An 18,075-nucleotide genomic window follows, 5' to 3' on the forward strand; every position below is an offset into this window, starting at 1 on the left:
AGGAAACTGGAGCCACCTACAAGAACACTGCTACCATTGTTTTTCTTGTTCTCCTCCTACAGGTAACAGGCACCTGTGGCCGCCATCCCTAGGATAAGCACACAGCCCTCCAGGATTTACTGGTTTCCAAACATTCTGAAAACTCACTGTAGAATTTGCTACTGTAGGAAGTTATTGAATTTTGAATAACTACATATTGTAATTAGAGGACTAGCCACTGTTATATCAAGTTGTTCTGTAAGGCTCCAGATAAACGACTAGATTGAACCATAGCAAGTCAAGCTGTGAATGTATGACACAATCCTTGTAAGTAATTTAGCCACACCTCAACTGTCACAGAATTTATCCATAGAAGAAACATTCCTAGATATTACTTCTCAACACAAAATATGCTGATTTTTCACACAGCATGCAGCTCACTCATTTTTACATGGTGCCATGACAAAGTTTGCTTCAAGTTTATGCTTCAGGGTTTACCTCTTTTTTTCATATGCATGCTTCTACCCTAACTTTGTCAAATATGTCTCTTTTTATTATAAACATCTCCAAGGCTTCCTTGTAATACATTTTAATCTCAATAAGACAAGAGAAAGACGATGGTGAAATGAAAAGTCACTCTCTTCAAAAAAGGAGAGCATGTCTGGGGACTTTGGCTTGTTACAAGTATTTTCACTATACTTGCTGTAAAACCATAGCTTTTAAGAGTGCCAAAATTCTGTTTTACTGAATTATTACCCTGATTTAGAATATATGCTAAACCAAAGCCAAGTCTTAAATGTTACTATTGGATACAATTAACACCAAAATGCAATTTCAAGTGTGTAAGTACCTTACTCTATTCAGGACACAGGAATTTCTTGCTCAACTGCTCTAACAAACATTACACATACCCGATACCATGCACCTAGGAAACTTTCTCCATATAGTATCATTTAGCTATATAATCCACACATGTTAGATAAATGAAAACTGTCAATATTACTCTGTCCCTAACCATGTGATGATAAACACCACCACATGCAAGGTAAGACAAGCAGCAAATGCATTAACTGTCTAGTTCTGGAAGAGAAGCATCTCAGCAAACAACAGCAGCACAAACTATAACTACATTAGCTGCTTAAGAAACCTTGACAAATGACAACCTGATGTCTGAGGGTCCTGTGAGGAGCCCTTAGAGGAGGACTGATCAGAGGAGGACGACTGTGGCGCTGAACCCTCAGCTAGCTCTCGCTGTCTCTGTTGTTCTGCCTTCTTAAGCCTCAGTCGCTGTAGACCCCTACGGATTATAGCTAACTCAGGTCCCATTAACTCTGACAAACAGGGAGGGAGGTGGGGGGGTGGCGGGGGGGGGAGGGGAAGAAAAAAAAAAAAGAAGTATGTAAAAGAAGGAAGCATTGAACATACAATATACAGAGCAGGGAGGAGGGGTGGGGGGACTGACCAAAGAGAGAAGCAACAGATACTAAGTGTAATTACAGTGAAATAAAATTTTGTAAATAATTTATTTTATAATTTCTGGAAGTTAGTAAAATATTGAAATTGTTTTTCTCTTCCTAAATGCATGAAACACAGGACTTAAAAGTTCAGGATTCATGTCATACAATACACCTCCCTCCCCATCTCCAACACTTAAACCATTTAACAAAGAATTATTTAATGAAAATAGATAGATCTTGACTGATTCAAAACAAAGCAAACGAGAAGTATTCATTTTCATGTTCGTAACACACATAACAAATGAGAATATTTGTGATGTAAAATTATGCAACTGTGGTCTACAGGTAAGTTTTCAAAATGAATGTGATAGCTTCCTGATGTGAAAAAAAAAAAATAGTACAATTTTGATCAAAACAAACCTGTGAAAAAAGTAAACTGGGACTATGGAAATAGGTGGCAGAACAGCATCTAACCAGAAAATACACTGTACTATGAACTCATTTTTTATCTCAGACATTCCCAGTGGGTGAGGATTCAAAGTCTGAAAACATTAAGTGGTCCTACAGAGAAAGTAATTTATTGGATCATAAACAATTCTTAGTATCATTCTCTTAACAGACTATTCTTTCAGTTCCATCTTTAGAGACTTCACTGTTTCCATCGTTTTGTCTTTACTTATTTGTCAGTTATACCGTTTTGGCAGGTACCAGTCCACTGTCTGATTAACAGTATTTTTTGCAAATTGCTATCAAACTAGGTGTGCAAGTAATTTTTTATTCTTTCCATGCTCTTTGCAGATTTCCTCCGCTTAGAAGTGCTTGCTATACAGCACCTGTGCCTTTATACAACACAGATTGTGTCTTTATTAGCAATAGCTGAAGCGCAACGTTGACCTGAACCACTGCTGAACTACTCTCATCTATGATATAGTAGGGTAGAAAAGCTAATTCAGTCTCAAGTATTCACATCAAATGCTCTAGCTAGTTCTGCTATAAACTGCTAGCCTAGACCCATCCTGAAAGTACTTATATCAAGGGCATTCTGGAGTATTTTGTAGATATGAGGAAATCTTCAAAGAAAAAAAAAAATCAGTACTATGAAATGTTAAAATACTAGAGAGCATTACACTGGCATATAACCTTTCATCCAAGCAAAAGCTTTACAAATATTCTGTAACCCTTATTCACTCTGTGAAGCAAGAAAATTTTAAATTTTCTTTCATAAAAAGAAACAAACCCAAAGACAGAATCCAATCATTCAAAAATTAGTGGCAGGCACCAGTTAATATTGAATAGTCATGAGCTCTAACGTCCTCATTCTAATACCACTTCTGGGAAATACATCCTGCCAGTTTACGGCTGATGAGGTATAACAGGAAGGAAAAGGATACACTTCCTAAAAGGAATATGGCATCAAAGAGATTTGCTATGAATAGTTTTCATGTGCTGTGAACATTTATGGAAATTAGAACTCCAAACAGTCTAGAAAATGCTTTTAAGGAAATTTCAGTGATGTCTAAAATTGGAGTTTTCAGTACTTGCTGCTGATTCAGTTCCACTCAGTCCAGACACAGTTACAATTTAAGATGTAACAAGAACTACAACTCAAAATGTAAAGAGATAACTACTATCCTGAATATGTTCGATGACAACACCTTTTAACACATTTCAGAATCTCTAAGCAAATGTTTATTTTGCCAGCAAATGGAGTGAGGAAATAGAAATGGAAAGAAAAAAAAAACAGCTATTGCCACTTTCCCATTCAAAATTTAAGAGCAAAGTTACCTTCTATCAGAACACATATTAAGATTAAGCTTTGTCCTAATTAGTCCTAATTGTCCCCCTACCCCCGCTCCCAATGGTACCAATGTGTTTTTATGGGGAAAAAAGCATTATTATATTTTACATTTTTTTGTATCTGATGGTTATTTGTGGTTTAAAACTGCAGCATCTTAAAACTAATGTAAAAAATTAATGGTTTCTACTGAATGGGCCAAGCAGGGCATGAAAATAAATTTGGGGGTTTTTTTCGTTAGTGACAAGCATGAAAATCTCCAGCAATTGTTCTGTCTCATTATATATATTAAAAAAAAATAATATTCAAACATACTGACAAGAACAGGCTACTGAGATTTTGCAGTGATCTTGCTGATTATATGCAGCTTACTCAAATGTTCCAACTGTATTCTTCTAGAATATACATTCTCATAAAGAGACTTATCCCGAAAAGCTCCAGCACTGAACCATTTTTGTACTATTTTGAACATGTACTTTTTTAAAACATTAAGAGATTAAGTAATTCAGATGTAGAAGCTCAAATGCTCATCACATGGCATATTTTCTTGAACACCATACCAACAATATATTTGAATTACAATACATATGCAAAGGTATTGCTATTTCAAAGACAGGTTACCACCAGCACCTGTGTTCAGTACAGAAATCTGTAGAAATGATTTATGGAAAGCTGTCTATAAGTCTGTTCCATTCTGTAGTACGAATTAATGCTCTAATTCTAAATAAGTCATTACCTGAAAACACATTCTTCATTTGCTAACGCTTCGCTACAATATTCAAACTTGTATCTACCACCACTTCACGCAAAACAACGTCTGAAAGCCTCTCGCTTTCCTTCTTCCGTTTTCCAAAATTGCTTCCCCAGTCATCCATCTTTTACAACACACCTCTATCTGGTCTTCCCACTCAACCCCACTGTATTTAAACTACTATACCTATTACCACTTTCCCTATCCTGTCACCCCAGAAGGCAGCAGGTTTTATTCACCTCTGAGCACCATCATGGATTACGTAAGTATACAAACATTGCAAAATGGAAATTCACATTCAAGCCTACCCATTCATAAACCCACTGCTACTGCTCTGCTATGACCTGCTCCCTCGCCCAGGAGCTTCGCCTCTCCCTAAACTTGCCCATGTTACTCAAAGAACCATTTTACAGTAACTTAAGTGTTTTAAAAGCAGTGCAAACCAGACAAGATGCTTACTAGGTGTGCAAATTTACAGTACCATTAAGTTTACTCCTGCAGGAGTCCTGTAGACATTTAAAGCTGACACCTGGTCCTAACCTAAAATCTGCATACACCAATAAAGAATACCAGATAAAGTTTTGTTTGTTTCTGTGGGTTTGGAGTTTGGGATGGGGGGGTGATGGTGACTTTTTTAAGAATTGGCAGCCAATCTCACACCATGTTTAGGTATAGTCAAAGAACCTATCAAACATTATACAGTAAATTAGAAAGTATCTACTGTGTGTCAACAGAAAAAAACACCACTACCCCTTTCAAAAATGAATATATGGAGAGTCTTAAGTCCAAAGCGGGAAAGAGGAAATGCTCTTAGAGAAGAGGTGGATTAAGAAATAACAACTTCAGCTTCATGCTAGCAGAATAAACTTTTGCTTAGAAATTCAGACAGATTCAGAGAAAAAGAGGAAAACACTTTTTCTAGTGAGCATGCATTCTTTAAAATGCTGGATAGAAAATGCATCATAATTCCAGAAAAGGTCTTTAGTGCGTTATCATTATGCAACCCACAAAGTTTCAGTGACGTAGCCTGAAGCAATTATTTTTAATATGGGACATACTCTCCTGGCCAGTGTAAGCTCCAGAATATACCATATACTTTAAAAAACAAGTAAACAGATCAAAATGAACCCTTGGTAATGGAATGTGTGTTCTTTGGTGGGTATCCCTCTGTACCAAAGATAGTAGCAGCTAAATTGGGTTACACTGAATTAGAGTAGTCCCCTTAATCAATTTTTTTGTGCGTGTATTGCGAAAAACTTGAGATTGCAGCAAGCTGACACCAATATTAATAAAAAACATAGGTGACAAAGCCTCTGCTACAAAATAAATTTTCTAGCATTCACTGATTCTAGAAATAGTATCCAGACTGTGTGTGTTGTCATGCTTCTGCTCACTGTTTATTTCCTCTAAATAAGTATCAGACTAGTTGCAAGGTTTCAAAGGGTGAGAATGATACATTTAATGAATTTCAACTTATGTCTTTAGCTTCCCTGTCTTTCAGATACCAGATACCTAATCATTTCTCACCTGTCCCAAAGATTTTGGCTGCAGCAGCCACAGTACACTGAATGGCATACTTTTCCCTGGGAAATCCCCATCTCTCCTTTACTCCAGAACATCCAATTTAGGGCCTGAAGATGCTATCAGTCATCTTTTCCAATGACAAAGACCTTGATTTTTTACAACAGAATTGGTAAAAGACAAAAGGTGAATTTATACAAAAACCATGGGATTTTAAAATAATCAAGTCTGAACCTCTAGGTGTTTCAGATCAGGTCAGCCTTTCCACCACAACTGTGAGGCCTAGAAACTCACTTTTAAAAAGTAAAAAACTCTCATGCAAATATTTAATTCTAAAGGCTGTGGCATCTTTTCCTGCATAGAAATGGAAAAGGGCAAGTCAAAGCATAAGGTGCTCTTTTACTACCCAAATAAGTTTCTGACATTGACAGTGGAATATACTTTCTTCTTTTTCCCACAATAAGAATGTAAGTCTGTATCAAATACAGATGAGTTTTTTCAAGATATACAAACTTAAAAATCAATATGTAGTATAATTTATTAACCAATAAGAGAATATCATGCAAGGTGAGGCCTGTCTATCCAGATACCTTTGAGAAGCAAAAAAATAACATTGTTGACTCTGAAATGTTGAGGATGTAGATTCCTGCTGAAGGAGACATTCTCTACTTCCTCTGATTATAACAGGCATAGGTTCTGCTATTCATTGCACTGATGCCGCTACAGCCAAATCACAGTTGAAGAAGGCATGATGTTACTTATACTCCATGAAGAGAACAGTAAGTTTAGAAAAAACAAGGAATAATTTTTTTATTTCTACTTCAAAAGACAATACTGGTCATCCCCTTTGAGATTCCTTCTTCAGACAAACATATACAGTTGATGGATTTACTCTTTCTTTAAACCACAGCTGCAATGACTTGGTAACTATAAAATACCTAGTTTCATTAAAGATGGGCAAGAAAGAAAACAGATTGAGATTAATTACCCAAAATACCCTAAAATAATTCTTATTTAAAGCATTTTTCATAAACAATGACAAGATGGATTTCTTCTCACCAGACTGATGGAGCATAGGCTGAGCTGAGGCCCCTAAAGAAGGCCTTTGTTCATTATCAGGAGAGGACAATAATGAAGTTGAAGGGGGGCTTTCTGTTGAAGATGATGTTGAAGGAGCTTGGGCTGACATTGTAGAAGAGGAAGATGATGGAAGCTGTTCAGAACCATCTACTTCCATTGCAGTTTCTGATTCTGTACTAGGTGGCATGTTATTAGTAGCAGGAGCATCTGTCCGATTAGTTCCACCTTTGATTAAAATAAAAAAAAAGGCAAGAAAAACAAGAGCCCAAAGGTAAACTTACTCTGTCTTTAAAGATCCCTTTGCATTACCATTCATATGGCAAACAAACGTGCTCAGTTCTTCAGAGTGCACTAAAAATTTTTTTAGTTTACACCTCAGAAAGGCTGATTCAAGGCCTGTACATCCAGTATAAACATATTTTCTGTTGTAATTATTATTCTTGAAAAGAAGGAAATCACCTCTTGACCGTGATCTTCCTCGTCCTCGATTGCTTTGTGCAACTTCACTAGCTTCTTCAAACCATCTTGACAGCATGTCTGACATTCTCTGCATTAGAGACACATTAGGACTTTGCTCCCCTGTAAAGCAAGTAATGCTAAAGTTTTATCTACAAGTTTACAAAAGCGTTCATTCCCCCCCCCATTTCTTCTTCCATAAAAAAGAAAAACCTGCAGTGTAAGCTACATAACTAGTAATCCCCTGAACTATCTCCTTTTTTCAGTACAACAGTCCAGCAAGAATTGCCAGCTGAACATAGCACCACATAAAAATCAACAGTCATTCCTCCTTTTCTGTTTTATAATTATCTGGAGCTTTCGTACACGTGACATTGTGAAATTTATGTCATTCAGTTTTAAATGTTGGTTAAATAAGTTAAGAAAGCCTACATTTTTATGTTCTTCCAGCTAATTGTAAAATAACAAATTTTATCATTAAACAATGAAAGAGCAAAAAGACTAGCATAAAATTAGCACATGGTGTTTTTAACTTTTCCAAAATTCTTCATGACTTAGATTTTCCTCATAAACACAATTTAAAACAACAGCAGACTTCTTTTAGAGATTTTTATTTTCACATTTTGGATCAAGTGTCAGGATTGTAAAGACGGTCAAGCAGCAAAATCTTCTACATACTTTCTTTCAATGTAAGTAAAAACATTCTCTTCTCATTTTATTTCTGGTTTTACTACATATGAAACAAAATTTGTTTCAAGAGAGAAGATAGGAAAAACTCCATTTGTAAAGGGCTGAAATAGAATATTTGAATCTTTAAGTGTTTTTTGTATTCTGTGAAATGTGGTGGGGTTTTGGAGGGTTTTTTGTGTGTTTTGGGTTTTGTTTTTTTGTGGGGTTGGTGGTTTGTTTTGTTTTGTTTTTATTTTTTTTAACACATTGGCATCTTCCAATAGAAGGCCATTCCACCCATACTGTAGTAAGATCTTCTGCTGGCCCCTTAGCCACTTTGGAAGTATGCCATGTTTAAGTAACTTTGGGAAAAGTTTTGTAATTGAAGACCTTAAGAAATAGAATCCCTATGAAGTACAATTACTTATCAAAATATATATATGTGAAAAATATTTTAATAGCCTGGCATATAAAAGCTAACACTGAAAGATTCTGGAGCTTACTTGGGAAGAACATGTACAGTGAGAATTTGCCTCTCAAAGCTCAGTGCTGCTACCCACACAGATGTTATAAAAGCTGAAAGACTGATCAATTATCTGGAGCAACTGATTATCTTTCAGGATAATCTTATTATCTTCACTGTTAGGATATAGCTTGAATATATCATCACTACACCTTTCTTTTAGACTATTTGCTTGAGTTTAAAAGGCATTGTTGGCAATGGAGAAGGGAATGGGAACACACCAACCCATCCCCCCAAAAAACAATGCCCCTCAATCTGACCCCAATGCCCTTGTCTATCATTTCCACACTGCAGGTGTCTCACCCTGCCCTGGAATCCCTCATTCCCTTCCTGTACCCCAGGCAGAGGAGCTCTGACCTCAGAAGCTTAAAACACAAAAAATGGAATGCAACAGCTGAAGAAAACTGACAAAAGGTGGTTAATGATGGGAAGAGAGGACAATGAACAGTTAACAGAAAAATAAGTCACAGGTCACCACATGCCTAACTAATGCAATATAGCTATTCTCTCTCAGTCACTATACAGTTGTATCAAATAATGCACAGTAAAGATACTGAAGCTTTGTTTTGAGAAAATAAAAATCTAGCCAATGTCTATACTGAAGGAGTCCTATTCTCAGGCTTTATTTTCTCCCTAGCAGATTTACTTGATATTATGGGGAAATGACAGCTAGAAGGACACTGAAGATATTTAGATGAAAGAGAATTTAGATAAAAAGTAACTTGGTGCAAAGACAAAGCCACAACTAATTTTGATGGAAAACACCTGCAACAAAAATTATAGCAAAAGTGTCCCTAATATGAGCAGGTATACAAATAATGTCTGTGGAATGAAAGCACCAAGTAAGCAGAATGTAAAACTGTTAATAATCAAATCCTGTGATATTAGAATAAGAAAGCACATGATGAAACTAAGAGAGCAGTTTAAAAGAAAGGAAAGAAAGTATTGCTTTACACAGTGGTCACAGAACTTCTGGAATTTTTTGCCACAGGAAATATTATCAACAGGTTCAAAAAAGGATTACAGAAATTCACAGGCAATAGAACCATACGCAGATTCTAAAGGAATGGATGGGAACGTGCCCTCTAACGTTTCTAATCCAGTAATTCCAAATACTGGTGGAGCAAAAAAGGCAACAGACTAAGGTAAGAAGACAGGCTCATGTTCTGTCCCTAAACAGCACCTCCTATTGCCTGTGTCGTATACAGAATCCTACTCTCTATGGACCATTAGTCTGATACAGCTAGACACTTCTATTCTAGTTTGGGGAACCAGGAAGATGAGAAAACCAACACAGAAAATCTGGAAAGGGAAATGGTAGGCAGAAAAGGGAGACAGATTTAAGAGAACTAGAACAAGTACTTGTACCCCACAACCTGTCAGATTTAAACAGAAACACATCATTAGATGAAGAGTAAGATAAGTGACAAAGCATCCTCTGCCCTGCTTTGGTATCCCATTTTCTGACAGTAAAGCATAGCTTTGGAAATGCTCTATCTACTGAAACCTCAAGTAATTGAGTAATATATTACAAACATGAAAATATAAGCATAAGTATTTAGTCACTACATGTGTTTTACAAAAAAAAAAAGTGAAAGATACAATATTAGAATCCTATTGCTTTGAATTCCAGTCCCCTAATGTAACCACTACAGAGCATTTAATTTGTAACTTTGATGGCATATGAGGCTTGACTATAAAAAGGGAAATAGGTATTTGTGTTACTACATGACCAATGACAATGAAGTAAGCTCCCCTTGATTTACATCAGCCTAACTGAAGCAACATAATTTTTCTGGTAAGAATATTTTCAATTTAGACATTTTTTAAAATCACAGTAGAATAGCAGTTCTGTGTTAAATTCTAAGAAAACCATCTTAAGACCTATCTGATTCTTAAAACATAGACAGTTTAATCTGAAGCACTTACATATTTCAGGAATAGTAAGAAAAATTGGAAAATAAAACCCAAACCAAACAAAAAAACAACCCCAAACAAAAACCCAACAAAAAAACAACCAAAACAAAACACACAAGCAAAGACAACAACCTCCCTCCAACTGCAAACACTTTACCATCTCTTTCTCGTTCACTCTCAGGCCTTGCTCTTGGTCCAGTATCTGACCAATCCCCTCTTAGCCGCAAACGTTTAACAGGAGGTTGCCGTAACTGGGGGGGGAAGAAGAGAAAGGCATTACAAAGCTATTTATGTTGGACAGTACAGAATTCTAAGTCTAAATATAAATGCAATATCTCAATTTTCTTAAGTTACATAAATTCATATCTCACAAAAAAAAGGAATGTCAGCCATATGTTCAGATCAACTATGAATAAGCACAACACTGTATCAACAGAATGCCAGAGTTTTAGCTACACAGAAGTTTAACACTAAATCAATGACTCTCAGAACTAATGCAGCTTTTATTTTATGCAATAGTAACTTTACTATGTTAATTGAGGCTTTCCATACTGAACAATAATAATTAAGGTTTTCCAGAATTTGGCCTGGATTCTGCAAAAATATTCACCTCTTCATGTTAAAAACTATATGGCAGCTTCAGTTTAATGAAATGTGGATTTGCAATTAAGCAAAAGGAAAAAACAATCAGACATTAACAAAACAAAGAAATTTTATGAAAATAAACTTTAGTTTATTTTTTAACCTGTGTTTTTTTTAGAATTTTTATAACAGTTTTTTTTGCAGCAGGAAGTATAAACCAAGTATTGTATAGGTAGTGTTACTTTCAGTGACTTGAAGAGAAACAGCTAATGCTTTGAATATTCAGAAAGGCAGTTCAGAGTCTGAAATTAAGTGTACTGGCTGGATATTTCTGGCTTAAAAAAAAAGAAAAGGTGAATAGTTGTGCTGACAATTTTAAATTAAATGCAAAACCCCTGTGGTGAAAGCATATTAAAGTGTTAACTTTCAGGAGCCAGCAGATTCAGGAAGAAAGCTTTACATTCCTTCTACTCTATACAGCTTAAAGCAAGGCTGAAATAAAAATAGCATTTAAGGAAAATCATGTGGCCAGAAGAGATTACAGGTTGTATTCTGTGCCTACAAAAGAAAAGAATACATAGGATCAGTTATTAACAGGTGGTCACAATCTTCTCTCACTATAGTAACTGGGCAGTCAATTCTCCATCAAATTACTTCACATCAGATTAACATTACATAGAAGAAAGGGAGAAGTGCAGAACCATTCGTGCATCACATAATTTTTCTGGGTTCCTCTTTGCTTTCTCCTGCCTCAGTGAGGTAACAGTGTAACTCAGCTGGACATTCTTCCTCAGTCCTAGAAATCTACACCCCCTTCTGATCAATAATATTTGTGCTACTAATAGCAGCCTCTGGCCCAGTAAATACAGCATGGTCATTGCTACTAACAGGCCACAGGCTTAATATGAAGCTAACAACACAAGCCTCACACTTGTCAGGCTTTGTCTGAACTTCACTTGCTTCGAGCGTTCTTTTAGCTCATTTAGCTGCAACAGCAATTGTCTAGTGGCCAGGTGGTTATCACTGAATTTGCTTTAGTTTTGCTTAGATTTGCATAGATGTGTGGTGTACAACCTCTTGTTAACAGTTTTGATATATACAGGAACGCTAGCTGGCTAAACTGTACAAGAAAGAACTACCTATGACCACAGGATACTGATGCAGCATTAAGTAGTACAGGCATGGGCTGACAGTAGATATCCTGCAGGTGTGGACACAGGAGGATACCAGAGGCACCTTCTCAGCAACTCACCCATGGCTGTTAACTGTACTGTAAAGGCTGGACCCAAGCAACAACTGTTTTAGGGATAACAACAAGGACAAAGAACAAGCATTTAAAAGCAAAAAAATACCATGTTGGCCAACTAATAAAGAAAATGCATCATGTAAAACGTCTTGAAAAACATAAACAATGGACTCCAAACAGATTCTAAGAAAAAGAAGGAAGAAAACATCAACATCATGCTTCTCTCAGCAAAGAGGAGGAAGAAATCACCGTCATTATCATCACACTCATCCTCCAGGTGAAGACAGCAGGATGCTGACAACTCATTGTAAACACTCTTGAGGCCCCTGTCTTAGACTAAAGATAATGAACTCAGGATACAGAGGGGCTTGTGAAAGGGTGAGCATAATGCCAGGGAAAAAAAAAAAAAAAGTAGTGGATGGTTGGGGGAGTGCAGGGGAAGGGGGAGAGACATATATAACTTCACTGTAGTTAAAGAGATTTGTTTTATATTGATCAGAAAATTTAGACTGGAAGGGTCAGCATCATTGTTTCTGAGCTGATAATAAACAACTCCTTGTGTTTTGGTTACACTGCTGAAACTTTTAATACTGCTCAGTAGCAGCCACTCACCTCCTTGATCTAAACATTCTGTATGCCCTCATCTCTATCATTAAATGATACCTTTTAACAAAGAGTATTTATATGTGACTCCAAGGAATATGCTTTTGGTGGCATGGAAAATAACAGAGAATACGTCTCAATTACAGGAGTGACCTGCCACCCTTGCTGGTCTTATAATGGGAGGTTCACGTAGATGCCTTCTCATCTTCAGGAGAGGGAAACCAGACAAGAAAGAAAACCAGAGTGACAAAATATTGTAAATATATAAATAAATATATTGCAAATATGCAAATTTTGTAACACAATCTACTTGTCACATCTCAGTCTATGAATAGCAACATTAAGATTAATTTAAAGGGAAATACAACCGATAAGTGTGCTGCAAGAAAAATAATATAAAACATGAAAACAGGCTATCTTAATCACTTGCCTCTTCCTGCCTCTCTTCAGCAGAAGGAACTTTAAGTTCTCGTGCTGTGTCATCCTTGGGATCAAACAAGTATATGTAATCTGAAGAGTAGCTAACAAGGATCTCTTGACCATCTTCACTATAACACAGAGATGTTACTCTGCAGGATTTGTTATTGAGATGAGGAGGAACAAAACGTGCCACCATTCCAACAGTGCCCCTACCAGCATAATTCCCTACATTAAAAAAAAAAAATAGGGGGGGCAGGGGGAAAGAGAGAAAGAAATGATACATTTACTATTGCAGATTTTCAACAGCTTCAATATACTCTTTATTTAACATCCAACAAAAGATGATCAGAGAAAAGCTAAGTATCCTGTAGCTTCTGCATTAAACTGGATCTGAATAGTGGCATACCAGATCTTACTAGTATTTTATAATTTTGTTTACAAACACTATGTTCATTATAAAAAAAGAGATGAAAACACATACACACAAATATATTAATCTATCACATACCTATCACATGATGATGTGTGGATGCTCTCTGTCAAATGTAGTACAAATGGAAATTTTGGAACCTAAGAACATTTACACAATAATAATGCAAATCTGTATCTACACACAAATTAGAAAGGAATTAATTATATGAAACTTTGAAAATTTAGGACATACATCTCCTCTTTTCTACCCAAAATGTTTCAAAAAATAGTAGTTTTTCTTCGAGACATAATAACACTGTCACTTTGTAACTGCAGAACTATACAATACATTGGACTTACCATGCTTCCCTGACAACTCACCTCCATTCCACACACTAAAACAATCTTAAATTCTAGAATTACAAGTTTGTGAGCAGATAAAAGTTACCTATAAGAAGATCTAACACTGAGAAAAACAGACTGTTCCAAAAACTCTTAATTTGCCATGTAACTGTTTCCTGCATGGCATATCTGTTGTGGCTTAGTACGTGCAACAGTCTGTCCTTGACCACAGACAAGTTCAGAGTTTATCATCTCACACTACATAAGGACTGAAACAGAAAGTTTTAAATGAAAATCAATAATTTGCTCACTAGTCATAGAATACTTCACCTCTTAAAACAAACACACACACACACACAACCCCCAACTCCCCCAAAACAAACAATAGAACACTATACCAATATATCCAGAAAAATTACAATCTTCAAAATTTTGTCTTTTCTCTCCCTTACTCTATAGGCCGGCATACCTGAATTAATCTTACTCCTGTATTGTTACAATACAAGAGCAGGTACATTAGTACCTTTTAATCAGCCCCCCAGAATCTGTTCCTCGGGCAGTTTTTTTGATGACCACTGTGATGAAAGGGAGAGATCTTATAAGAATGTTAGCCTGATGAGAGGGGTATTTTTATGTTTATTGAGTGATCTTTACTGTTTCCTTTCTCCTCCATCACAATCATCAACAGGAAAACACTGCAAGAAGTGACAGATTTTGTGACACTGATTACTTGCATGAATGCGTATGCACAGCTATGTATATTAATTCATGTGTCCAAACAAACACTGATCATACATTATAAGAGAGATACGTTAGAACTACATAACGCATTTTTGCGTGTCACCTTAAGTTTTTTTTATAAAATCCTTAGGTAAGCATCTGAAGCATGCTAGCTTTCACCTACAGAATTTGTAGCTTTTCAGTGAAATTGTTAGATATAGCAACAACTATTGCAAAGGTAAGCATATTGCATGATATTACAGAGTTCGTAAGATCCCTTCCCGTAAGCAGCAACACATTCCAGCATGGCAGAGTACAAGATTATAAGAACCTAAAACTCAGGTAGACCACTGCAGGCTGCAATCACTAGCTTTTTGGAATCTTGGAATCACGTATTTCAAGACAAAAGAAGAGACTTTACAAAATGTCTTTTTCTGCATTCAGTATACAACATATTCTAAGATGGATGAAGAGATTACGTTTACTTACTGAAGATTTCTGTATTAGCAAATATTAGAGTGAAATGACTATTATTACAAAGCATAGTTCTCAGAGAAGAAAGCTACACTTCATTCAGTATTACACTTCAGTCATCCACCATCTATTTTGAAAAAAGAACCTGAAATTGGAACTGCAAATGGTTAGAAAAGCTTACTGTAAGGTATGGTTCCTACCTGTTGCTCTTGTACCAAGCATTCGCCGATCATATATTCTTACTGAGCTATCAGAACAACCCACAGCAAGATAGTACGGGATTGGTGGACAGATAGCAACAGAAGTGGCAGCACGCCGACAGTTTATTAAAATATCCTGGAACAAACAAAAATACAGCATTCAAATAATAGCTCTGAACATTTGAAGTATAATTCTATCTTTTACTTCAGGACACAGGCCCATTAGTCAAGGAAGTTTTGAGAAAACTAGGTCTGGCCCTGTGAAGATAGATTATAAATATATCAAACAGAAAAGCCACTGCAGAGAAGGAAAACTATCAGAGGAAGAAATATAGCACAAGATCAACTAAAAAAAGAAAACAAACCAACCAAAACAAACCACAGGAACAAACATTCAAGAATAGATAAGCATAACAACTACAGGTTTCTAAACTAGCTTGCACCTTGCATTTTCCTGTGGAGACATAGATAACTGTTGAGTCAGAAGAGTACCCAATATGCAGAAACAGTCTAAATTAATTTAAAGGATCAGAATAGATTTCATCTACAGACAGACAACTGGATAGAGGAAAAGAAAGAAAGAAACTCCTAGAACTGGTAAATATGCACAAAGCAGAATAAAATTAATCAAGAGTAGTAATACATACTTCTGTGTCAGTTTTTCTCCAATTCAATATTAAAACTGTTTCTGAAATCGGAACACAGTGGACACCACCAATACCTTACCTTCTAGGGAGTAATACCAGTGGCTAATTTGATCCGGTATAATTCATTACCAAATCTTTTCTTACAGAGAGACAAAGGATGCTCAAGAACACAAGGCTGCAGATGATTTTCAAGGCTCATTTTTGCCTCCAACTCTGCACTCTATAGTAACTAATGTAAATCAGACCAAGAGATTCAATTTAAACATAGAATCTTTTCTATCATATCTGAAGCCTCACACCAAAGTTCATAAACTAAAAAATGCCAAAGGAGGTATTAAAATAAAATAAATCAAAAGAAAAAAAAAAGAAAGAAAAAAAGACTCCCCAAACTTTTTTTGTTTCTTGGGAAACATGTTGTCATCTCCACCAACGACCCTGAAATCTATTATTTCTAAAAGCCTTACCAGAATTCATATCCTATGTTTGTATGATGTACAGCTCTACATTTAGGTCATCTTTATTAAAAGATTTCACTCTTACATCTTTACAATCTTCCTTTGTGCAACTTGTTTTGATTCGAGTATCAAACCATCTTACAGTGCCATCTTCACCACAAGAGAGGAAAGTATAGGGATCATTTGGTACTGTCATAATCTGCTCAAAAAAAAAAAAAGGTATTAATACTTCCAGAAATACCATTAATTTGAAAATAAAGCATCAACATTTTGAGCAGCAGTAAAGACTGAAGCAATTATGACTCAAGTCAAGCTTTCTATTGAAATAAAGAGGAAAACTGAAAAACTGCTGATGTTTCTTTGTTTTCAAGAAAAGGTTCGAACTACTGAAGTTAAACTGTAGAATGTCAAATAAGATTAAATATTTATAGGTCAAAGCTTACAGTTATTTCTATTATCTTTTAATAAGCAACATACATTTACTGCAATCAGTTTTCAGATAAGTAATCAATTTGTTGCAATAATTCAACAGAAACTCAGTTTATTCTCTATCAAGTAACAGAAGACAATAACCAACAAAACTGTCAGCAGTCTGAATGACATGAAAATACTAGATGGCTTTTATTCCCATTGGGCCAGTCCTTTACATTCAAAGTAGTCCCCTGAAGCAACTATGCTTTAAAGTCTACTAACCTACCCCCTCACTGCGTATTTTGTTTGTTTGGTTTTTTACTTTTTAAGATAAGAGCACGGTATTGCACCATTTTCCTGACTTTAGCCCCACTCAAACTAGGGAAGACTCAGATAGAGTCTCACATGTATGGCTTCACTCAAGAAGGCCTCCTTAAGACAAAATAAAAAGGCAAGCAACCATAATGTTAAAGCTGAATTCCACAGGTCAATGAACACACATGAAACATCATGTTTTTACACACTATCCCTTAAATACAAAACAGAGAATGTTGTAGAAACTAGCAGTATTATTCTTTTCCTACAGTACTGCTACTATCAGTAACTTAATAGAAATTTTAAAAGCTACAAAAATCTATAATAGTGTAATACACTAATTCAACACAAAGCAAATGAGTGATTCTTTAACACTTTTTATGTGATTCTCCCCCCTGCCCCAACTCTTAATAAAAGTAACCTATGGATATCTGTAAATCTCTCTACCTAAACTGGGATTACAAAAGTAATCTCTGCAGGATTCAGCATTTCTTCTTGTAATGCTCAGTACATTAACTGAGACAATGCATGCTGTGCCAAATCTTACTGCTGACAAACAAGAAGTTTAACAGAGAGAACAAAGCCATGGTTTTAATAACAATGGAGCAATAAACTTCTGAGCTATGACCATTATTCCTCCCACATGTTAGCATAACATATTGAAAAGAGTGTTTTTCACTACACATTCAAATTAATTTTATTAGTGTAGTTATAAATGCCAGCAATTGTTCTTCAATCCACTAAATCCTTCCAGCATTTTTGCTGTTATTTCGATGCAGAGCTTTCATTGAAAACATTTACTTTGTTCCAAGAATGCTGCTGAACATGGTAGAACACAGCTAGCTCTTATTTCTAGTCGCTGTATTTTATTTTTGTTCACACTGATACTATTTCACAATACACATGTAATAGTGCAGTACATACCTCCACTTGCACATGCCAATTTTTATGCGTGGTGTTTAAAAACATACTAAGTACTTTATAAGCACTAAAATAGAGAAATTGAGAAGCGCAGACTCCAGTAATTGAGTCGTTACTATACTTAAGTTCAACAAGTACACATTATACATATAAAATCATTTTCTACTAACTAAAAAATAG

At 35.8% G+C, this 18,075-nt stretch overlaps 1 protein-coding gene across 5 annotated transcripts in view; it reads right to left on the bottom strand.

Annotated features, from left to right (window-relative positions):
- DCAF6 (DDB1 and CUL4 associated factor 6) overlaps nucleotides 1-18,075 on the bottom strand; it is a 90,615-nt gene that overhangs the window by 40,674 nt on the left and 31,866 nt on the right. For 3 of the 5 annotated variants that reach the window (XM_072885434.1, XM_072885416.1, XM_072885426.1), the window contains exons 5-10: nucleotides 16,334-16,447; nucleotides 15,147-15,282; nucleotides 13,010-13,224; nucleotides 10,306-10,399; nucleotides 7,043-7,162; nucleotides 6,563-6,808 (exon numbers count right to left, since the gene is read on the bottom strand). In XM_072885434.1, coding sequence (XP_072741535.1) covers nucleotides 6,563-6,808; nucleotides 7,043-7,162; nucleotides 10,306-10,399; nucleotides 13,010-13,224; nucleotides 15,147-15,282; nucleotides 16,334-16,447 — 925 coding nt within the window. The remainder of the gene's footprint in view (nucleotides 1-6,562; nucleotides 6,809-7,042; nucleotides 7,163-10,305; nucleotides 10,400-13,009; nucleotides 13,225-15,146; nucleotides 15,283-16,333; nucleotides 16,448-18,075) is intronic. The other 2 variants (XM_072885451.1, XM_072885443.1) reach the window with 1 other exon arrangement.

The sequence above is a fragment of the Ciconia boyciana genome, chromosome 1, assembly GCF_034638445.1.
Source record: "Ciconia boyciana chromosome 1, ASM3463844v1, whole genome shotgun sequence".
Taxonomy (NCBI): Eukaryota; Metazoa; Chordata; class Aves; order Ciconiiformes; family Ciconiidae; genus Ciconia; species Ciconia boyciana.